This window comes from Hesperophylax consimilis, chromosome 28, assembly GCF_061612785.1.
Source record: "Hesperophylax consimilis isolate HC1 chromosome 28, BYU_Hcon_1.0, whole genome shotgun sequence".
NCBI lineage: Eukaryota > Metazoa > Arthropoda > Insecta > Trichoptera > Limnephilidae > Hesperophylax > Hesperophylax consimilis.
This window is the reverse complement of record NC_142863.1, coordinates 13,927,722-13,952,897: the sequence shown is the minus strand read 5'-3', so window position 1 is coordinate 13,952,897 and position 25,176 is coordinate 13,927,722. Positions and strand designations below refer to the sequence as shown.

Here is a 25,176-nt window from a genome sequence, read left to right as displayed (position 1 = left end):
TTTGATGTTATCTCATAAGGTTTAGCCAGCGTTAACAATGTAAGGGTCCGAAAATATATTTTTAAAACTTGATTGCAAAATTTCAACTTTTCTATACTTTACTCTACATGTATAATATATCCGGAAGAAATTCTCTAAATGATAGCAAAACTCTACAAAAATCCGCTGCGTCGTTTAGAAGAACTAACCGCACAAACAGACAGATGCAAATAGCGACTTAGTTTTATACTTTACAGGGTGTATCGGCACGTACCCGACAAACTTTAACCAGCTATTCCTTAGCACATTTGGAGTAAAAAATGTTATGGGCACTTTGCTGTCCGGTAACATTTTTTTTTCAATTAAAAACAAAAAAAATAAAAATTTCCACACTACATCACTGTCATTGGCATTGCTTTTCGGGTTCTACAGCTGTTATAAGCAAGTATGTCGAAAAGCATCTTCGCTCCTTCGCACACACTAAATAATAATAGTTAAAAATGAGACGAATGGTGCCGTGCCATTTCGTTGTGATTGTTAAAGTGCGCCAATATAGGTACACACGTGCATTATTCAACGGAATTTTAATAAAATATTGCCAGATGGGTTTTCAAACTTTGATAAAGGATAAAACGGTGGTGAAAATATGAATAATAATTTTTTTATTAAAAAAAAACGTTACCGGACAGCAAAGTGCACATAAGATTTTTTACTCCAAATATGCTAAGGAATAGCTGGTTAAAGTTTGTCGGGTACGTGCCGATACACCCTGTATAATAATTAAAGATATAAACAAATTTTCTAAGTACTTAACAGTCAATTTTGTAAATGACGCACTCACGATAAAGGAAATTAGATTATTTAATTTAATTAATTTACCGGTCCTGTGTATTTAAGTGGTGTTAGTACTGTGTAATGTTTATTGACCAAGTACCTGCGATGTGAGAGCAAACACCTGTGGTAAATTGTATTCACAATTTGATCGGAATAATGACTTGTTTGCATTGTCATCTAGATCCATTAGGCGACATTGAACATTCCGGTCACAACTAATCAATACTAACATAGACAGATGTTACCTATGCATTATGTAACATACATTTAATTTACTAACTAACATAGATAATGAAAACAAGGCATCGTTGTTTGTTTGAATGGCACGCACACAACAAACTGACAAAATCTACTTACAATACAGCGGCGCCCTGCCCTTTATTTTTATGTACGCACCAAATGAATAACTTTAATAGTCCGTACAGTTTGGTCGTAGTTCGGCGGCATTCCATGCCATATCTTCCTTTGTTTTGATTACTGTTGGGAAGTAAGAGCTTCATAGATGTACGCACAGATGGCAGTGCATAGAGCTTGCGTGGAAGTCCGCAAGATGGAGCCAGTGGCCAGTAGTCGCCAGGGCCAGTGGTAAGGCTCTCAGAGAAACTTACTGTTTCAGATTAAAATTAGCCAGCTTCTAGTTAGGTCAACTATCGAGTCACCATTATAATACGTGGAGAATTAATAAATCCCTGATTAATCTAAAAGAACTATTTATTTATAAACTCCTTCCACGACGAGTTGGAGACCTGTTTGACCAGCCAATCAGGGAAAGGGGAACACGTGAAGTTTCGAGAAAAATGCGGGTGACGGCGTGACCTTCTCCCTTTGTGTGATTTGCCTCTAAATGAATCAGACAGTATACAGGCAACTCTCATTGTAAAATCTGCTTACGAATTACTAGTCTTTTTTACAATGGAGCACAAATTGCTGGCCGCGTAAACTTGACCACAAATCCCGAATCGGGTAATTAATTGCTGTTTCCAAAATAAAATATTTTGTTCCACTTTTAAAAATGTGTTGTAATTTACCCACCTCACTCATTTTAGCGTCGCTTCGCAAGAAGGTTCATTTAAAAACGAAAATTCAGATTCTACGTAGAAAAGTCCACAATGGACTGCGCTGCAAGCCTTTGCCTTGCTTCACATCGCTATCATAGGAACACGTACAGAGTATTAAGAGGAAGCTACAAGCCAAAAATGTGTATATTCTTGGTACACCTTATATTGAAGGTAATAGGCATTAAAATCGCTTGACAAACGGAGTCTAGAAACGTTCGATTTCAAGCACAAAACTGGTTTTTATTTATTTTGTAAATAATTTTATAAGAAAGTAAAAAAGTTAATCAAATGAAACGGTCACAGATAATCTTAGCTATAATACTGTATTTTTAAAAAGTTGTTTCCTTGACGCGTTCATACATTTCTATTGATTTTTTTTTTTTTACATTTATATTTTTTATTGAGTAATTTATTTTTTTATTTGTATTCTACTCAAGCGAAACTATAGGAAAACCTTCAATTTATGTAAAGCATATTTTTTGGTATTCATAATGTAAACATTCGTTATAAAGATAAATCAAAATAGTGATTTAGCATTAAGCTTCGCCTTAAGGAACGTTCTTGACTTACTTTAGCCAGTGATTATTTACAGTAAAAATGTAAGTAAAATTTTGGTCTGCGGTAACTTTTTTGAAGCTTTTATTTTTTTAATTTTATTTTTTAAACAATTTAAATTAAAAAAATATTCTACATGCCTTTCAACTCATCACTCTACCGAGTAACCGAGTAAAAAATTTCTATGTTTTATTATTGAAAAAACATTAAAAATTTCACCGGAGACCAAAATGTCATTTACCAACATTTTTTGATCAAAATAATTCTGGGAATCATTGGTTAAAGCCTTAAACACCCTGTATAATTAATTATTAATGCATTTGTTTTGTTCAGTGTGGGTAATTTTAAAAAATAGTTTAATCTGTCTTATCTCTGGATTAAGAACAATTTAGGTATGTTAAAAAATTCCGCTTATCATGTTTTTCTATTTTACCCGCTTGAAGTTTCCCGTTTAATATGCTTCACGCTTAAGCTCTTTTGCACTTCTTACGATGAAAATGAGCAAGTTGTTTCCCGTTTAAGATGTTTATCAACAAAATGTTTGCATAAGAAGTTTTCTGCTTGAGATTTTTCAGGCTTAAGAAGTTTCCCGTTTGAGATTTTTCCTATTTAAGAAATTTCCCGCTTGAGATTTTTCTAAATTAAGAAGTTTCCCGTTTGATATTTTTTCAGCTTAAGAAGTTTCCCGTTTGAGATTTTTCCAATTTAAGAAGTTACCCGCTTGAGATTTTTCCAATTTAAGAAGTTTCCCGCTTGGGATTTTTCCAGCTTAAGAAGTTTCCCGTTTGAGATTTTTCCAACTTAAGAAGTTTCCCGCTTGACAATTTTTGTATTTTATTTTCTCCACATATAAGAATTGGAAGATGTTTTTCTCTGAATCCAGTTTTGACTCCACTTCCTCCTACACCGAGAATACTTGCCACTATAAAAAATTGCTAATTATTAAAAATCTATTCAAGTTATTCGTAATCCTGTTAAAATCGGGACTGCAGGCCTTCAACGAAGTTGGCAGATTTCCTAACAAACTATCAGTAAAACACGAATGTGTTATGAGAATATCGGAACATGTGTTCATAAAAATTGTAATATTAAAATAAAAATGTATTCCGATATGTTATGAATGTACTAAATGTTTAATATGAAACGGCATGCTATCCCGTTTTTAACAGGATTTTTATATCTACTTTTCTCTGTTCAGTTTACTTGAGAAGTTATGACTCCTAAGCCCTAGACAAGCCAATGAACTCTATCCAAGAAAGAATTTCAGTAAAGCAAAATGTTTTTTCAACTCTCCAGAAGTAAGAGATAATTGAGCTTACTTGGCAACACGTAATTTCTACCGGTTTATTTCTTCAGTGGATTCAGGTATTACACAATAAAGTTAATGGTCGACATTCAAATTATTTAGGTAATTACGTCAACCGGTATTTTGCCCATAACACGTTTTGTCCACTTTCTAAACATTTTGTTATAGCATCGGAGTCATCAGTTTTATAAATAATTTAATCGTAACACATATAACATTGTCTTATTCATTTAGTAAATATACAAAATGAACACACTAAAGGTAAAAACGGACAGGTTTTCATGCGGAAATTTGAAATACACTTCTCTGACAAATATTATACAGGTTTTCCGATAAGAGGTGTTATTTTGAATAGCCCGCTATTTCAGTAGATGTTACTTTTGAAGCTTTCATTTTTTGACATTTAACAATTAGAAACTACGTCATTAATAAAAATGGAACGATACACGCTTCAACAACGCATTGAAATTATTAAAATTCACTTGAGTGAATCAAATGGAAATCATCTTGAGTGATAAGACCCATTTCCACCTCGGTGGCTTCGTCAACAAGCAAAATTGTCGCATCTGGGGCTCGGAAAACCCAAGAGTTATTGTTGAAAAGCCTCTTTATCCTCAACGTGTGACTGTTTGGTGCGGTTTATGGTCCGGCGGAGTCATTGGATCTTAATTTTTCGAAAATGAGGCTGGAGCAACAGTTACGGTGAATGGATTGCGCTATCGAGAGATGATTAATGATTATTTTATGACCGGAATTGGATGGTATTGAACTGGACAACGTTTACTTTCAACAAGACGGCGCTACGTGCCACACAAGCAACGAAACCATTGATCTATTACGATTAAATATCAAAATAACACCTCTTATTGGAAAATCCTGTATTTAGAGATTATGGAAAATTTTCTCTTTGCATTTAAAAAATTACCATGTACTTACTTATCTTCAAAATGTAGAATTCGAAAGTCAATATTTCGAAATAAATCTCTAATATAGACCCGAGGGGTTGAAAAAATCTGCGATATTTTACAAATAATAAACTTTTGATAAAGATTTGAAAGAAAACGGTTGTCGCAGACTAAAGTAAGACTTTTTGATATCACGCAGATTTTAGAAAAGGTTTAATTGTACGTAGAAAAAAATAGCACGCGGACACGCCCGAACACACTTCCATCGGTTCATTCAGTGTGTAAGTTAGACATCATATAAATAAACTCTATCTTTCAAAAATAAATATAATACAGGGTGTCCCGTAAGCCATGGATCAAACTCAATGAGATGATGTGAGGGAAGGTTATATGAAATTAAAATGACCCCATTGTAAAGTTCCGATTCTTAACCCTATTTATGCTACGCATATCGATGTTTGTGTGTTTTAAATACCCAATAAACCAATTTAACAAAAAAAAAAACATAAAAAATGCGGTATTTTTGGGGGATTTTCATTGTTTTTTTATTCTCAAAAAATTAAGATAGTACCTACAGGTGGTTAACTTTCGATTTGCCGCCAAAAGGACATGTTGGTTTTTACTCGTGAATATGGCGTTGTTGACGTCACGTCAGGCAAGGTCGGTGAAAGCAGTCTTACTAGCTAGTGGCGTTTTTAACATCATGATGACGTTGTAGCCAATTGGAACCGTTTCGAAATGTGCCTTTTTATGATCGTTTTTTAAATCAATTGTTATTATTAACGAAAATTTTAAATCATTGAAAAACAGAGAGAAAATAATAATAAATATAAATGAAATATGAAACGGAACAAAAAATAATAAAATTGTATTGTATTAAATACAATAAGTATTGTACTGTATATTATCTCCATATATAGTTAGTAAAAACAAAGATCATTGTAGAAATGTATTATATATTTGTACAGCGCCCTTGAGGTGATTTTGCACAAAAACGGCGCTTTCCAAATCATCCAAATATTATTATTATTATTATAAAAGGTAACGGTCTTTACTGGAAATTTAACCCATGATCTCTGTGTTACCGAGACAAACTAAATGTTTAATATTTCTTTGTCTTCTTCTGTTTCATGTTTCGTTAAGATTCATTATAATACAATGTTTATAAAAGAGGTTATTAAAAAAAATCTATTTATATTTTATAGAACCCAAGCAAAAGAAAACTACATTATTTTTATTGAGGTATATATATGGATAGTTATATCCTTCTTGTAACTATATTCCGTACAGTTGAGCACATCTACTATAGTATTACTTATTCTAGCGAATATCTAAATCATTCCGTCCTGATATTGCTGTTGCAATTAAAAAGAATTTTAAAACGAGTAGTTCTAGTTCTAGTCGATATATGGAAGGTAATTAAGCTGAGTAAATCAGGGCTGTCTATAAATATTTTATTTTTATTATTGATTGCAAATGATTTCCACTATCACCCAGCTTCGTTTGATCCGTAGTTTACAGGACACCCTGTAAATCTGGATCCTTCGCTCAATGATTCGATGTGTTTTCAATTTGCTTATCGTATTTTAATCTTTTTCCCCCAGTTACTATCAAAATGCACTCTGTTCCAGTTCTAGAAGCATCTACAGGCATCTAAGCACGTACACAAATAATGAACTTTGAAGTTTTTTCAACTGGCTTAACAACTCAAGCAAATAGATTTCTTGGTTGAGTGTAATAGCGACACAACCGCTTTGCATTTCGTCAGTTTGTAAAAAAATTGTATGTTCCGTTTCCGTTTCAAGATGGTGGCCGTTTAAATGCTTCATTAAAGATAAATTTTTTAAATGTGAAATCGTTGCGTTTATTTGGACTTTCTTTATCGCATTTTTATGGTAGGTATCTGGTAGATAAATTTTAGCATAAGTACCTACCTACAAATCTGGTATTGATTAGAGAAAATTATACACGTGTTTTTTTAGACTTGAGGATTCTCTTTTTTGGACAAATATACAGTAAAAAAAATTAATGTACAAACGGAATTCATATATTTAATTACGAAATTCTGTATTATTATTTACAACAATTAAACGGTTAACCACTTTGACATTTTGTTGACATTTTGGGAGAATTATTATTCGACATTTGTTTAACTATTAATATTATGTACCTGTTTTGCGAAACCCCCCGCAATAGTATTTTTAACTAGCGTTGCTGTGACAAAGTCTGTGTGTAGATAGAGAAACAATAGCGCGTGTTGCTTAAACGTCCAACGGATTGCGCTGTTTAAAAAACATATCTATCTAAAATATGGTGCTGTTTAAAAAACCCGTTTTTGCCCATCATAGGTGACATATATATAATATTGGTATATAAAAACACACGCGTATACGAATGCAAAGTTGTGTCAAAATTTGAAAGCAATCGGTGAAGAAATTTTGGAGATTTAAGATTTTGAACAAACGAACATATACATTTTTATTTATGTCGATAAATGTGGCCAATGGTAATTTATTGATGGGGTAAGGCCTAGGCATAAGGTATAGGCCTCAGGTTTAGTAGGTAGGTAAGATTACACGGCGGCGGGAACTTGATGGCAAATATGTTGATACAAATATTTAATAATGTACTAAGATTCTGTAACTCTGTGCAACTATTGGCTTACGCTTATGATATCGACATAATTGCAAAAAATCCCGATGATTTACAAGACGCCTTCATAAATCTTGAAAGTTCTGCCAAAAATATGGGTCTTGTAGTAAACCAGCAGAAGACCAAATACATGGCCGTAGGATGTACCCAACAAACCCCATCTCTCGTATGTGGAAGCCAAAATTTTGAAACGGTACCAAGATTCACATACCTGGGCTCCCTGATAACAAACAATAACAACACTACAGAGGAGATCCAGAAGCGCGTTGTGAATGCAAACCGCTGCTATTTCCGCCTACAAAAACAAATAAAATCCAGACTGCTCTCCAGAACCACCAAGGTATTAGTGTACAAAACACTAATTAGACCAGTGCTTACGTACGCAGCCGAGACGTGGGTTCTAACTAAGAAGAATGAGCGAGCACTGGACGTTATTGAAAGGAAAATTTTGAGGCGCATCTTTGGACCGGTTCTAGAAAATGGATTTTGGCGCAGACGTTATAACAATGAGCTCTATACTCTGTTTAAGGAGCTAAACGTCACAAAGTTCATAAAACTGGGAAGACTTCGGTGGCTAGGTCATGTGGAGAGAATGACCGAGCATCAAGAACCAAAGTCCCTGCTGAGCTCAAGACCGATAGGGAGAAGGAGCCTGGGAAGGCCAAGGTTAAGATGGAGCGACAACGTCCTCAAAGATTTGTCTGCCTTGGAGCTTCGAAACTGGAGAGAGCTGGCGCGGGACCGAGATGAGTGGAGGAAGACTCTTGAGGAGGCCAAGACCCACCAGGGGTTGTAGAGCCAAAAGTGATGATGATGACTAAGATTCTGTAGGTATTAACACGGCTCCTAAAGTAAGCTAGTTTATTTCTTAGTATCGGTGAAATCTGCACTGACAGTAAAATAACTGTTTTCGGATTTCACTGGATTTAGCAGGGTTTAGTACTGAACCGACATTCAATTTCACTATGCTCTCTGAGACCTAGGACTAGAAATGACTCATGTATTCTGGTAACATCGCTTTGAAAGAAAACATTACATAAAACCTTTCACCGCTTAGGCCAATGTAATTATTATTAATATTTATTGTTTGTTCAAGAAATAATTTAGGTATTTAAAATATATAATCCATTTCACCTGAAGTCGGGAAAAATGGTGATTACTTCTGACGCACGGACACGACACTGCTAACAGTACATATCTTCAATGTAGAATATTTTTTCAAAAAAGTTTACCGAATTAAGAGGAAGCTACAACCCAAAAATGTGTATATTCTTGGTATACCTTATATCGTATGTAATAGGCATTAAAATCGCTTGAAAAACGGAGTCTAGAAACGTTCGATTTCAAGCAAAAAACTGGTTTTTACTTATTTTGTAAATAATTTTATGAGAAAGCAAAAAATTTAATCAAGTGAAACTGTCACAGATAATCTTGGCTATAATATTGTATTTTTTTTAAAGTTGTTTCCTTCGTGCGTTCATACATTTCTATTGAAAAAATATTTTTTGTAGTAGTTTGCATTTATATTTTTTATTGAGTAATTTATTTTTTTATTTATATTCTACTCAAGCGAAGCGATAGGAAAACCTTCAATTTAACTAAATCATATTTTTTGGTTTTCATAATGTACACCAATTCGTTATAAATAATAATCAAAATAGTGATTTGGCACTAAGCTTCGCCTTTGCTGGATTTAGCTAACATAGGAATTCAATCCAAGATAATTTGATTATTAAGTGGGAACTCGACGCTTTTGCCAACTTGGCCACTAACCGGTTAATCATGCAACTTAATTAGCTACCAAATAGAGTACCTGGGCGGACAAAGGACAGTTCCTCTATCATTGCTAAAGAAACCTTTTCCGCTTACAAGTCTTTTTTTAATGTGAATAACGCACAAGAACTGCTGGAGCCGTTGAGACATCTTGGGGATGCCATAGTGGATATAAGAGACCGAAGGTAGAGGGGAGGGTAAGGAGATCCCAGAGGACGGTGAGAGAGTACCTGGTTATTCAGATCTGGTCATGGTTATTCCATTCTGGAACGTGCCGAAAACATAATATATATCATTAAGGCGATGCCATACGTCATATAATATTTTGAATCGAGCCGCCATCAATAATACTCCTTACGTAGATGGCGATAAGGCTTAAATTCCCGCTTAACACCATCCAGCTGTTTTGATTTATGCAAGAAAAAAACATAGCCAAAGAGTGCCTTTTATTTTATTTTGTGGATGTTCAGGCATAAATATTTAGTTTCTTTCCGATCATTTTATAAATAACTTAATTTGCCACATTATACAATAAAATCATAACCGAAAATGGGTTCGTAAGTAGGAGATTTTTAACTTTTAAGCAGTTTTCATAGGCCTTATAAATAATTTTTTTCTGGGCTTATAAAAAGATTTATGTAAAAAATACTCGATTATTTCAAAGGGCAAGATGTATTATACTCGCGGTATTTATTTAAAGCATCTGGAACATTTCTAGGCGACCAAATTTTCAAACCAAAAACACATGATTTTGCATTACTACGTATGGCATCGCCTTAATAAATGTTTTTTTTATTTGACTAATATAATATATGAACCAGAATTTATACCCCGCTGCCACGAAGGTCGTCAGTTTTCTAACTTTCAAATAATTATAAAAATAAAACAATATAATTATTTTGCATCAACTACCGGTCATCTTGTATACATCATTAGACCTTTCTTATACCACGAAACACCTTCCAGAAATCTAGACCCTTGTGAGGTAAGTAAGAAACCGTTGGAATAATGGTCAAGAAATAGGGTAGACCTACAAAGTCAAGACCATTTTACCTATTGGACCTTGAAGACAATCCAAACAAAGTATTTCGGTAATTAGTTAGAGGAATTTGTAAATTTTAGACCCATGTTAATAATAATATCAACTGTGTTTTGGTAAAACCCCAAAAGCCACATTTTTTGGCAATGTTCCTTTTCAATGATTCATTGATTTAATATATTTTTGATGGTTTTTGTATTTAATTCGTAGAACTCCATTTAATTTTTATTGGTCAAGTTAAGTTCTGCAAGTACCTATATTAGTTTTATTATTGTTGACAGCTGTTTCGGCGTTCAATGTCATTTTAAAACTGTGGTAAGGACAGGTTAAGACAACTTATTTATATGCTGTCTAAAATGTTTTATTAATAGTTGTATCGATTGATAGATGGGGATTTTCGACAACGTGTGTACATCTTCAGGTGATTTTTCACGAAAAAGACACTATATAAATTAGCTATTATTATTATGATTACACAGTCTTAGATGCAAGTGACTAGTTTAAAGTCAGTAGTTATCAACCTTAAGTCGTAAGACACTAGAAATTAGTGTTAGATGTGAGTCACCAGTTATTATGAGTTGTAAGCTAGCTGTATTTATTATTTAATAAATATATTTGTACAGCGTCTTTGAGGTAATTTTTCACGTAAACGGCGCTATATAAATTAGTCAAAATCGTTATTATTGCGTTTTAGTCATGTCACACGATTTTCATGGTTACACATTATAGAATACAAGTGAAAAAATTGTTACCTAAAAACCCTATACACCTAAAATTTTAAATTGTATTTTTTGCTGATCAAGGGATTTTTAATTCTAAAACTAAAAACACCACGCTTTATATTCAAATCTAAAAGATAATTTTATATTAAAAAAATTATGTGTTTATTTATAATAATAAATTCAATCGTAATTCATCGCCTTTCAAAAAAAGTTTTTAGTTTTCTGATGCGTTCATTTCGTTTTTATTGCAAAACGGAACCGTTTTTGGTAAATATACAGAAAAATTAAACACGGTGAATAGGTAAATTTTATTTTTAAAACACTTAAAGTTATTATCAGTCAAATAACAATAAGAAAAAACTATTTCAGTAACTTTTAAAAATTATTTCGCTAAAAATCGGTCGGCCATTGTTACTTTCTGAAAGTTATAAGGTTAGTTTTTTGTCCTTCTCTTATGCTCAAACGATGAACCTAAAACGTAAAATAGGTTCTTAGTTTGGGTTAAATATTTTTATTTAAAAATACTATTTTTTACTAAACAAATATTAACAAATGAAATAGCTATTTAATTGTATTATTTTCAATTTTCGGTTACTGATATATTTTTTCTCATTGTTATCTAACTGATACAAACTGTTTTAAAAATAATATGTGACTATTAAAGGTGTCCAACTTTTCTGTGTGTTTACTCCGATTTTAAAGAAAGCTTGTCAATATACGCAAGAACTTCGGCTCTTAGGCCCGAGACAAGAAACTGATATTCCGGAGCCAGTGGAGCTATGTCATTCCCAATTGGGGTAGTTTTTGGACCACCTGGCTATACAGATCGGGTTAACCATTTAAAACAATGTTTCCATTCACTAGTAAATTGTGATCGTTATCTAGGGCGATACTGAGAAAATCTACCACTTTCGACTACGGAGTAAGGTACCTACATAAAAAAAATTCCTCTATTGTATCAACCAAAACTTTTTGCATTAAAATTTTGTTTTTTTATTCACTGATAAACTATTATTAAAACGCGTATTTTTAAAATAAATACATGACAACATAGATAATATTTATGTATTTATTTTATATACGTAATAAAGATAATACGTTTTGTTGATTACAATGACATAACACATTGTCTTCGTGTTATATGTACGCACACATACGTGAATCATTACTGTACCAGAATGGTAGATATTTTCAGTGTTGCCATGGTGAAAGATCACACATTCATAATCGAAACGTTGTTGCTTGAAATGGCTTTACCAGTGTTAGGAGACCAGATCTGAATAGGTAAGAACTTCCCAATCTTTCTATTCACAATATCATTCCTTTCCCACTACAATCAAACTTCAAACATAATCTCATTGTCTCCAAACGTTTGGGAGCAGTTGGTACCCTTTTGCAGTAGGTACGCAAATTAAAAATCTTCTTTTCCCCTATATTAATAATCAGAGATACCGTAGTCCTAGTTTTGGAAGAAAACACATGTGCAAAAAAACAATTTATAATGAATTAAAAACTTAGTTATAACCTTTTTGGCTACCTAAAACACCATACCATTATTCTAATTAACACAACATCGCATACAAAGCTCTTCTGTTATTCTGACCCTTGACATAACCCTTCACTTGGTCGTGAATTTCTCCTAGGGCATCCAAACCATTGTAGCAAATTATATAAATACAATATAAAACACAATACCTTCTAACTGATATTACAATCCACGTTTTATTTACACACTTTTACTATAAAAATATTCCTATTATTATTATTTTAGACACTAAAATCCATTTTATATCCCGAACACATCGCGACACCTTCACACAACAGCGAAACATGCGAAACTAAATTATTTTAAATATATTTGTTGGCAACAAACTTTCAAATTTAACCGTAACACTGCGAGGTTCACTTTCTCTAATTTTGGCTATTAATTATTTAACCACTTGCATACCGCACGGTTAGCTTTTCAAACACACCGATTTCAAAATAAGAATCGAACACTCTTGAGTTTAAAATACCTCAACAATAAAACTATGTTGTAATACGCACACGTTGAAAATTCTTATAAAAATATTACGAATTTTAAGATTCAATCAAAGATATAAGCTTTAAATTATAAAAATATCTAAAATATATCATTGCTACCCTAACATAAAAACAGTTTTCTATCGATTTGCATGTTTTAATTTTTAATTTACACTCGCTAAATATCTTAAAATGATCATCTTAATTCAGTCGGTTTTCCAAAGTTGTCGAAAGCTTATCATAAGTTATAAGGTATTAAGCGATTATAAAATTGATATAAACAAATGTAAATCGATAGGAAAATGTATTTACTTTAGGATGGTAGAGTTAATTTTTTGATTTTTATGCGTTTTATGACTTAAATCTGTGATTGAAAATTAAAAATCTTATTTTGTTTTAACACTTCGAACTCAAAATGAGAATGGAACCTTTTTTGACGATTAAACCAATAGCAAAAGTTCCCGCGTACGTCCGCCTTTAAAAACTGACAAGCTAGACTGATCGGTCCGTATTATCATGATCTATTCTTGACTGCGAGTCCATGTAACGTGTGCTTGGAGATTTGACAGAAGAATGGTAGAACATACGGTAATATTGATACAGCTTTATGTTGCATAACAATTCGATGCATTTATCGCAAGTGCTCCAAATATTGATAAATTATCTTCAATTATAAATGAATTAATAAGTTAATTTAATAATACATGCAAAGCTGAAATCTGTTCATTCGTCTGAACTAGCAAAAACTCTCGGAGGGTGAGCAGAGGCTTGATTGTAACAGTGGCCAAAAAATATCATTATTTATAGTATCGTGTAATAGTTTTTTTTAACTGCTACGATCTTCTGTGGACAGTAGACCTCGCGTCCAAAAAATTGTGATTTGTTCGGACTCAATTAAAAACCGTATATTTTATACTTAAAATAAGAAATATTATACAATATGTCCAAGGAAACGTCACTATTTCAATAGCAGTTAGGTAGGTACAATGATAAAGAAAAAAATGCGAATAAGTCCAAATAAACACGACGATTTAACATTTACCTACATAATAAAATTTTCTAAATAATTTAAACGGCCACCATCTTGAAACGGAACCGGAATATATAATACGTATGGTATGTATGATATTAAAAAAACATGTTAATTTACTTAGCCCAATAATTGTATACTTCATTAACTTAGTAACTGATACGAGTCATATACCTGATGGAGTCGTATACCTGATGGAGTCATCTACCTGACGGAGTCATATACTTTATGAAGTCATATACCCTGTGGAGTCATATACCTTATGGAGTCATATACATTATGGAGTCTTATACCTGATGGAGTCATATGCCCGATGGAAACATATACCTAATGTATTCATATACCTGATGGAGTCACATATCTAATAGAGTCATATACCTGGTTATAAAGAAGAAGAAGAAGAACAACATTAAACCCGTTATTGAAGGCACAGAAATCTATTTTAAGTGTTATTATGAAGAAACCTTTCAGATATTCGAGTGACGCTCTCTTCAAGGAATTTAATGTACTAGATGTCCGAAGTGCTACATAAAAAAATTGTAATCCATGTTCATAAAAATAAAAAACAAAATGAAAACAGCCGAACACAAACATCAAACCAGAAGTAAGGGAAGGAATGACCTTTCCGTTCCAACAAGCAACAGAGCGGCTTATCAAAAAATATTCTCATATCTCGGTCCTAAAATATATAATAAAATCCCCTCTCAGCTGAAACTGTGTGAATTGTCATCCTTCGGTCCAAGAGAGACAAAATGGTTGTTGGATCTAGGCAGGACTGATTCCGAAATGATACTAAAAAATGTAATTTGAAATCACGAACGCCTCTGTGTATCTTTTTTGTATCTTTTTATGTATCTTTGTTTTAACATACTTATTTTAGCTAGTCTTACATCATGTATTCGTCTAGGATAACTTGAAACCTGTAAATTTGACTGTCCTGAAACGGGAATCCTTCCTAGTTGAACAGTCAAAATCATAAAATGTAATCAATATTATATTTAAAAAAAATAAAATAATAAAAATAAAGGCGGTGATCATGCTATTGTAAATAACTAGTGAAACGCGAAATGCTTCGCTGTAGCTAATGTCTTTTTCGGGCGTCTCCGACTTCTTCCAACATTCACTACTGTATACCACAATGTTACTGTTAAAAAAATATATTACACGGACTTTAATTCAACTCGATATCTCATTCCGTTGCAGAGATATTGCGTTAAATATTCCGCGGGCATCCCCAACTTCTTCTATCATTATAACCAATCTCTAAACACCTCTGCCACTAATAAGAACAAACTTTGAAATCTTCAGCGATATCGGTCGACTACTTTTCGAGTTTTGCGAACGCAGATATACGAAGGCTGAATTTTCATATATTAAAAGATTACAACGTATTTCATGTATTACTTTCATTAGAAAAAATAATACAAAATATGTATAGACGAATACCAGTATGATTTTTTGAAAAAAAAGCTAAATACTATTTTTTTTCTAATTTTATAAACAAACATTTTTTATAAGTACGTTGTACTTTTCATTTTATTACGTGTCTTGTCCACATATCCAATATCCTATTATATTATTTGATCTAATATGCTACTTATAAGTTTTCTCTGTCAAATGTACAGTAATAAATAAAAATTTAAAAAAACAAAAAAAAAACAGCTAAACCCTCAGAAACGGTGACCGGATAAATCATTAAAATGACAATTCAACACCCATATAAAAAGTTACGTAAAGTAATGAAACAAAAACTAGGTTAAATAGGTTACATATTACATAGTTTTTGTTTCATCACTGTTAATGACTTTACATCACCTTTTAAAGTTGTGTTTAATTATCATGGAACCATTTTCTAGGCCTGCCAGGGCAAAGTCAACCGTAGGTTCCTCCATTACGACGTGCCGCGCGCCGAATATTGTTTTTACACGACTTCATCACTTATGTCATTAAGATTCCCACTTTATTTTAGAGATCTGATAGGGAAAATTAAACTGCAGGTCTGTCCAATACACCAGGGGCGCGCGTCGCATATTTATGTGCATGGCTACTTCACTTGCGTCGTTTAGCTTCTAGCTTTATTTTAGGAGATTGTCTAGTCTTAAGGTAATAAAAATGATTGGAATCCTTCGTAAACCGCTTACTTTTTTTAATAAGTCAGTTTTTAATAAATGAGATGAATATATCGAGATTTATCAAGTCAGGGGTCCCGCAGGGGTCAATTTTGGGACCAAAGTTGTATATTATTTATATAACAGCAATGTCGAATTTATTTTTAGAAAAGCTCTTATCTGATATAAATCCCATAGAAGCGATTCAAGAACTACAAACAAACTTCAACGATCTACTTAAATGAGCACATGATGTAGAATTAATTAATAATGTAAGTAAAACAAAATATATTTACATTAAAGCGATGCAATACGTAGTAATGCAAAATCATGTGTTTTTGGTTTGAAAGTTTGGTCGCCTAGAAATGTTTCAGATGCTTTAATTAAATACTGCGAATAGAATACATCTTGGCCTTTGAAATAATCGAGTATTTTTAGATAAGTCTTTTTATAAGTCCAGAAAAAATAATGTAAAGGCCCATGAAAACTGCTTTAAAGTTCAAAATCTCCTACTTACGAACTCATTTTCAGTTATGATTTTATTGAATTGTACCGGACGTACCTCCACTGACTTGAATTAATTTGCATAAATCTGAATTTACGCAGAGGCAGTTCATTTACAAACTCACCTCTGCGCATATTCGAATTTATGCAACAAATTTCTCTATACAAAATCTGTACCTAATCTTATCTGTGTAAAACTTGTAGAACTATAAATCTTATCTGCTGATTAATAAATAAAACCACGGGGTCAAGCAGTCATCATTATAGACAAAAAACAAAGGCTTGACCCCCCGACACCGTCTTATAAATTAAATACCTATCATCTGTACAAAACATGGAAGATTTGCATGAAGATTTGAAATTGTGCAAACGCGGTTTCCTTTACAAAACTCGCCGTTTGCACAAAATTGAATATTGTGCAAATCTTCCCCTTTAAATAAATGTTTTCTCTCTAATATGTAAATTTGCACAAGGTTTGAAATTGTGCAAGCGCAGTTTCCTTTACAAAACTCGCCGTTTGCACAAAATTGAATATTGTGCAAAACTCAATTCCCCTTTTAATATGTATGATGTCAATTCCCCTTTTTTAATATGTAATTTGTGCAAACTCACAAAAATGTATTTAAATAAAAATGACCGGGCAAAGTGGTTTGAAGAACAGTCAGGGGCCAAGTCAAATTCGTCCCGTTCCAAGTTACGCAACAACGGCGCTCATTCCTGTGACAAATTCCGGGAACCCAAAAATAATTCTCGGAATTTGTCGCTAACAAAGGGAGAGCTAGGCCCGTTGGTCCTTTAAAAGGCGGACAACTTGTGCAATTCGGGAGAGAGCCAGCAACGATCGGACCATCAACATCTCTCCTGGACTGCCCTGACTGCCTTCTTCAAGCCTCTCCTGCCCTGGACCTTCACTGCAACCTGGCCTTCTTCTTTCTCCCGGCTCCCTGGTGTTCATCAAGAAGAAACTGTCACAATAGTCGAAGCGTCCCTAGTCAGGGCGCAGGTTCCCCCCTACCTTCCTCCCCCCTGCCTTATACCTTTCTCCCACATTTTCCCCATTTCTCCCTTTTCCCTATATTTTTACCCACATTTTCCCCATTTTTCCCTTTCGTAATTTTTCCCCATTTTTACCCCATTTTTCCCAATTTTTGCATTTTCCCCATATTTTTCCCCATTTTTTCCATTTTTTCAACATTCTCCCTACCTTTTCCCGACCTTCCCTTCCAAGGCGTCGAAGCGGCCAGCCGGCCACTCCCGCTATATCGTCTGTGCGGCCGGCGACTACAGTGCCGTCCCGTACATGGTCCTTCGAGCCGCGATCGCCTCTTCACGCCTTCACTACTTCGCGCCTTCCAGTGACGTCCCGAGATGCCGTCCCTGCGGAGCGGCCGCGAGGCCTCCACCCCAGATTCACAACCCGACGTGGAGCTGGTGACAGGCCCTCACCCCGCCGGCCCTGCCGGCCCTCACCCCGCCGGCCCTGCCGGCCCTCACCCTGCCCCCCCTGCCGGCCCTGACCCTGCCGGACCTGCCGCCCCACGCGCTGCCAGCCCTGCCGACACTCACTTTGCCGGCCCTGACAGCGCACCATCCTCCGATGCAGAGGAGGATTCAACCACAACAGAAGACACGGTCAGGCAGCTCCGGAAGGCGAACCGGACAATGAGCAGGCAGCTCGCTCAGCTGCTCGCAGCCCTCCCCACCGCGACGCAGTACCTGCCAGGGGCGGACCCCCCTGGCACCCACCTGGCCGCCTACCCTGGTGCGGCCCCTGGTGCGCACCCTGCCGCCTACCCTGGTGCGGCCCCTGGTGCGCACCCAGCCGCGTACCCTGGTGCGGCCCCTGGTGCGCACCCTGCCGCCTACCCTGGTGCGGCCCCTGGTGCGCACCCTGCCGCCTACCCTGGTGCGGCCCCTGGTGCGCACCCTGCCGCCTACCCTGGTGCGGCCCCTGGTGCGCACCCTGCCGCCTACCCTGGTGCGGCCCCTGGTGCGCATCCTGCCGCCTACCCTGGTGCGGCCCCTAGTGCGCACCCTGCCGCCTACCCTGGTGCGGCCCCTGGTGCGCACCCTGCCGCCTACCCTGGTGCGGCCCCTGGTGCGCACCCTGCCGCCTACCCTGGTGCGGCCCCTGGTGCGCACCCTGCCGCCTACCCTGGTGCGGCCCCTGGTGCGCACCCTGCCGCCTACCCTGGTGCGGCCCCTGGTGCGCACCCTGCCGCCTACCCTGGTGCGGCCCCTGGTGCGCACCCTGCCGCCTACCCTGGTGCGGCCCCTGGTGCGCACCCTGCCGCCTACCCTGGTGCGGCCCCTGGTGCGCACCCTGCCGCCTACCCTGGTGCGGCCCCTGGTGCGCACCCTGCCGCCTACCCTGGTGCGGCCCCTGGTGCGCACCCTGCCGCCTACCCTGGTGCGGCCCCTGGTGCGCATCCTGCCGCCTACCCTGGTGCGGCCCCTGGTGCGCACCCTGCCGCCTACCCTGGTGCGGCCCCTGGTGCGCACCCTGCCGCCTACCCTGGTGCGGCCCCTGGTGCGCACCCTGCCGCCTACCCTGGCGCGGCCCCTGGTGCGCACCCTGCCGCCTACCCTGGCGGGCCCGCTGCTGCGCATCCTGGCGCCTGCCCTGGCGAGCACCCTGGCGGGCCCCCTGCTGCGCCCCCTGCTGCGCCCGCTGCTGCGCATCCTGGCGCCTGCCCTGGCGAGTACCCTGGTGCGGCCCCTGGTGCGCATCCTGCCGCCTACCCTGGTGCGGCCCCTGGTGCGCACCCTGCCGCCTACCCTGGTGCGGCCCCTGGTGCGCACCCTGCCGCCTACCCTGGTGCGGCCCCTGGTGCGCACCCTGCCGCCTACCCTGGCGCGGCCCCTGGTGCGCACCCTGCCGCCTACCCTGGCGGGCCCGCTGCTGCGCATCCTGGCGCCTGCCCTGGCGAGCACCCTGGCGGGCCCCCTGCTGCGCCCCCTGCTGCGCCCGCTGCTGCGCATCCTGGCGCCTGCCCTGGCGAGCACCCTGGCGCGCCCCCCGGTGCGCATCCCGCCGCCTACCCTGCTGAGCACCCTGGCGGGCCCCCTGCTGCGCCCGCTGTTGCGCATCCTGGCGCCTACCCTGAGGGCGGGTCCCCTGCTGCGCCCGCTGCAGCGCATCCTGGTGCCTACCCTGGCGAGCACCCTGGCGCACCTCCTGCCGGTTACCCGGGTGCCTCATCTCAGAGCTTCTCGCCGCTGTTCCCCCCGCAGCCGACCGCCGATGAGACTGCCCATCACACCAGCGAGTGGGTCCGACAAGGCGCCGACCCGTTCCTGGCACAGCTGGGCACCCTGCTGGCTGACGCCATCCGCTCCACGCGCGCCCAGGACAGCCCTCGTCCCTCAGTAGAGGAGGACCTCCGGATGACCGCCCTCATTGCCCGGCAGTCCACCGCCAAAGACCTCCCCATATTCTCAGGCGACCCCCTCGAATGGCCGGCCTGGATTGCGCAATACGAGCAGTCCACCTCGACCTGCAAGCTCACGCTGAGCGAGAACCTTATAAGGTTGCAGCGTGCGCTTAAGGGGAAGGCGAGGGAAAACGTGTACTCGCTCCTACTGAACCCGGACCGAGTGCCCGAAATTATTTCGACCCTGGAGGAGCGGTACGGCGGATCGGGCTCAATAGCCAACCTTATGCTGGATAAGGTGAGGAAGCTGCCCTTTCTGTCTGCCGAAGCCACCTTGGAGGAGATTGCGGACTTCTCCGGGACAATTCAGAACCTGGTGGCTTCCCTGCGGGACTTGAGGACGGGAGGCTACCTCACCAACCCCGCCCTGCTGGCCGACATCACTGCCAAGATGCCATGCACATTAAGGATGGCCTGGCTGCTGGAGCTGCGGATGCTGGGGCAAACAACCCAGTCCACCATCCTCCAGTTGGCAGCATTTTTGAGGGGCGTCGCCGGCGTGATCCCGGTCAGCGGGATGGTGGATCCCTTGAGATCCGGCAAAGGGCGCCGGGAGCACGTGCTGGCCAACGCTGTGGCCACACCGCCAGAGGGGAAGGCCAACCGCCCACCACCACCCGTAGTGAGAACAATAAACAAAAACAAAGTGAAAAGTGCGTGCGCTCAGTGCGGTGAGCCACACAGAACTCGGGAGTGCCGCGAGTTTATTGCCAAACCGCTCTCCCTCCGGTGGGAGACAGTCCGCACTAACAATCTGTGCCGCAAGTGCCTGGAGGCGCACCACTCCAGGGACTGCAAGGAGACAGTGTGGTGTGGTGTGGGTGAGTGCCGCTACCCGCATCATCGGCTGCTCCACCGGGAGACGGTCGCGGAGGTGAACCTGTGACGCCAGACAGTGGACAGCCGCGTGCTGCTAAAAATAGTGCCGGTTGTGTTGCGGGGCCCCACGGACGGGGAATTGTCAACGTTCGCTCTTCTGGATGAGGGATCCACCGTCACCCTCATCGACGCTGACACCGCAACGCAGATCGGCGCACGCGGCCCAGTCCACAGTCTGCGGCTGCACGGAGCGAAGGGGATGTGTACCTCCGACGCCCGCTCCCAACGCGTGAAGCTGACGATCCGGGGCGCTGGATTGGAGCCCACCTTCAACATCACCGCCCACACAGTAGCTGACCTGAGCCTGCCGGAGCAGCGCGTTCCTGGAAGACGCGTCACCCCAAAACTCTTGATCGGGCAGGATAATGCCCACCTTATCGTGTCAAGAGAGGTCCGTGAGAATAGCACTACTCGAATAGTGTCACGGACCGCTTTGGGGTGGATCGCCCACGGAGGCTCGAGCCTCAGCAATGACGGGCCAGCTACCACACTGGCCCTCCAGTCGGAGACCGCTGCAGATGCCCGCCTGAGGGAGTTGGTAACATCCAACTTTGCCGTCGACTCCCTCGGCGTCACGTCTGCGGCGAGAGTCAATGCCATGGACACAAAGGCCATGGCATTAATGGCAGAAACCACCCGCCCCCTACCTTCTGGGCGGTGGGAAACTGGCCTCCTGTGGAGACACCCTGACGCCACACTACCCGACAACCGGCAGTGTGCGCTGAAGCGGCTCCAGTCCCTCGAGAAAAAGCTCGCAGCGGACGCAACCCTGGCAGCGGCGTACAATGACAAAATGACGCAGCTTGTCACCAAAGGCTACGCCAGACGCCTCTCCCCCAATGAGGCGTCGCTCCCTGCCCCACGGAAGTGGTATCTTCCCCACTTCGCCGTCACCAACCCGAACAAGCCAGGGAAGATAAGGGTTGTGTTCGACGCCGCCAGCCGATGCCGAGGGACGTCACTTAACGACCAACTACTCACTGGCCCTGACCTGCTGTCCTCTCTCCTGGGGAACATCCTCCGATTCCGGGAAGGCGGTATAGCCATTGCCGCCGACATCCAGGAGATGTTCCTGAGGATCCAAATCAGGAAAGAGGACCAGTCTTCGCAACTTTACCTGTGGAGGTCGCCGGACAGGCAACAGCCGGACACCTACCAGCTGGCGTCCATGATGTTTGGGGCTACCTGCTCGCCCAGCAGTGCCCAGTACGTGCGGGACAGGGTGGCCGGTCAGTACGAGCACCAGTACCCGGCCGCCGCAGCAGCCATTCGTTCACGGTTTTACATGGACGATTACCTGGACGCAGTGGACAACCCTGACGAAGCTGCTGCCCTAGTCCGAGACGTAAGAGCCCTCCTTGCAAAGGGAGGGTTCCACCTTACGAACTGGGCCTCAAACAGCCTGGACGCCATCGCCGATGTGCCCCCTGAAGACCGCGCCACCTCCACGGTAGCTATCAGCAGCGGGAGCAGCGAGACCGAGAGGGTCCTGGGACTGGTGTGGGACCCATCTACCGACCGCTTCATCTACACTTTCCTGGAAGCGGCCAGTCTAGAGGAAGCCACACGGCCTACAAAGCGGCAGCTCCTCTCCATCGTCATGAAGATCTTCGACCCGGTGGGCTTCGTCTCCTGCCTCACCATACGGTCGAAGATCCTACTGCAAGCCGTGTGGCGTTCGAGCGTTGGATGGGACGACCACATCACCTCGGAGCACGCTGAACGCTGGAGGGACTGGATGAGCCTGCTCCAGGAAAGCAGCGTCTCCATCCCACGACGGTCGCTCCGACAGAGGTCAAGCAGCGTGACCCTGCACCTCTTCTGCGACGCCTCGGAGCAAGCTTGCTGTGCCGTCGCCTACTTCGTGGAGGAAGTGCAGGGCACCCTTAAAGCCACCTTCATCGCCAGCAAATGTAAGGTGGCACCTCTCAAGCCGCTATCCATACCCCGCCTTGAGCTGCAGTCCGCACTCATGGCGGCTAGATTGGCCAGAACCATCCGGTTGGAAAGCCAAGCGAAGATAGCGTCAACCATCTTCTGGACGGACTCGACCACAGTGCTGTGCTGGTTACGCACCGATCCACGCACATACTCTGCGTTCGTGTCCAACAGGTTGGGCGAGATAGATGAACTCACCTCCATAGCCAATTGGAGGTGGGTCCCCACCAAGCAGAACCCGGCCGACATCGGCACCCGGGACTTGGAGCTGCCCGACCTGTCTCTCCAAGGAAGATGGTTCAACGGCCCCGCCTTCCTCACCACACCGGAGAGCGACTGGCCAAAGGAGCGCACCCTCACGAAGCCAGACGACCAGACCCTCGAGACCCGGCCCCGACACTACGTCGGGCACATCGCCACAGCCGGAGAGGCCCTACCTCTGGTCGAGAGGTTCTCGTCATGGCACCGGCTGATCCGGGCTACAGCGTGGATGCTACGCTTCATCAGGCGCTGTCGGACGGGCCCAAACCGTCCCCCCGAAAACTCTTTACGAGCAGACGAGCTAACGGAGGCTGAGCGCAGATGGGTGAGAAGGTCCCAAGAAGACGCCTTCTCCACTGACCTGCACACCATTCGTCTCAGCCAGGCGCTACCTTCCGCCAGTCGTCTCGTCAGTTTGGCCCCCTTCCTCGGACCTGATGACGTTTTGCGGATGGGCTCACGGCTGAGGGAGTTCACCGGAAGCACGAGCGTGGCGAAGACTCCCGTGATCTTGGATGGCACCGATCCATACGCCCGACTGCTGATCCGCCACTACCACGAAAAGGCGGACCATCCAAGCACGGAGAAAACTGTGGCCGAGATCCGGTGCAGCTTCTTCATCCTGCGCCTCCGTACCATCAGCAGGAAGATCAGCCACGACTGCCCCACCTGCCGCTTACGACGGAGCAAGCCCTCTCCTCCACTGATGGGGGTTCTCCCGCCGACCCGCCTGGCGCACCACGTCCGCCCCTTTACACACTGCGGACTGGACTACTTCGGGCCGATGGAGGTCACCGTCGGCAGACATCGGGAGAAGCGCTATGGAGCCCTATTTACCTGCCTCTCCACCCGCGCCATCCATCTGGAGCTAGCGGTCTCGCTGTCTGCCGACTCGGCGATTATGGCCTTACAACGGATGACCGCCCGAAGAGGTCAGCCCAAGGTGTTGTACTCGGACAACGGGACGAACTTCCGTGGTGCGGACGCGGAAATTCGGGATGCCACGGCAGCCCTGCAGCAGGATGACAGGATGACGGACGCCATGGCTACCAAGGGCATCGAGTGGCGATTCATCACCCCCCTCAGTCCCCACATGGGGGGAGCCTGGGAAAGGTTGGTGCGCTCGGTGAAAAGAGCCCTGAGCGCCACCTTAAAAGAGAGGGCGCCAAGGGAGGAAACCCTGCGCACAGCATTGGCAGAGGCTGAGTTTGTGGTCAACAATCGGCCACTGACTCATGTCTCTGTCGACCCGCGGGACGAAGAGCCCCTCACCCCAAATCACTTTCTCATGGGGTCTGCCGGGAACCGCCCGCATCTGTCACTCTACGACAGCAAGGAGGAGGAGGTATGTCTCCGTCGCCAGTGGCGTATCAGCCAACAACTCGCCGATATGTTCTGGAGGCGGTGGCTCCGTGAGTACCTCCCCACCCTGGGCGCCCGACAGAAGTGGCACCACCCGACTGACCCCCTCAGAGCTGGTGACTTGGTGGTCATCTTGGACCCCGCGCTGCCACGCAACAGCTGGCCGCGCGGACGTATCGTTGAAGCCATCCCAGCTGCCGATGGCCAAGTGAGGACAGCCCGGGTCCAAACAGCCACAGGGACGTACACCCGCCCGGCTGTAAAACTCGCCCTCATCCTCCCCGCACCAGCACCAGCGCCCGCACCGGCACCAGCACCAGCGCCGCCCTCTACAGCACCCGGACCACGGATGCCGCATGGGAGCCACAACCCCCAGCGGCCCAGGGGAACCGGACGTCGAGGACGCCGCCGACCTACACGTCCGGACCGCTAGGCGCAGCCGTGACTGCACCGGGGGGAGAATTGTACCGGACGTACCTCCACTGACTTGAATTAATTTGCATAAATCTGAATTTACGCAGAGGCAGTTCATTTACAAACTCACCTCTGCGCATATTCGAATTTATGCAACAAATTTCTCTATACAAAATCTGTACCTAATCTTATCTGTGTAAAACTTGTAGAACTATAAATCTTATCTGCTGATTAATAAATAAAACCACGGGGTCAAGCAGTCATCATTATAGACAAAAAACAAAGGCTTGACCCCCCGACACCGTCTTATAAATTAAATACCTATCATCTGTACAAAACATGGAAGATTTGCATGAAGATTTGAAATTGTGCAAACGCGGTTTCCTTTACAAAACTCGCCG

The 25,176-nt window shown here is 42.5% G+C and overlaps 1 protein-coding gene across 1 annotated transcript; it reads left to right on the top strand.

Annotated features, from left to right (window-relative positions):
• The first annotated feature begins 17,855 nt into the window (after nucleotides 1–17,855).
• Nucleotides 17,856–24,794, top strand: LOC149410212 (uncharacterized). The gene is made up of 3 exons (XM_089648974.1): nucleotides 17,856–18,254; nucleotides 19,491–20,742; nucleotides 20,845–24,794. The coding sequence occupies exons 1-3, from the start codon at nucleotides 17,856–17,858 to the stop codon at nucleotides 24,792–24,794; spliced, it is 5,601 nt and encodes a 1,866-aa protein (XP_089505100.1).
• The last annotated feature ends 382 nt before the right edge of the window (nucleotides 24,795–25,176 follow it).

What these genes read in the sequence shown, in the direction of transcription:
- LOC149410212 (XM_089648974.1), top strand. Translation starts at nt 17,856, where the DNA reads ATGCCGTCCCTGCGGAGCGGCCGCGAGGCCTCCACCCCAGATTCACAA. An exon ending in TGGCCGCCTACCCTGGTGCG is followed by an intron (nt 18,255 to 19,490) that starts GCCCCTGGTGCG and finishes TGCCCTGGCGAG; the next exon opens with CACCCTGGCGCGCCCCCCGG. An exon ending in GACAGTGTGGTGTGGTGTGG is followed by an intron (nt 20,743 to 20,844) that starts GTGAGTGCCGCT and finishes TGCTAAAAATAG; the next exon opens with TGCCGGTTGTGTTGCGGGGC.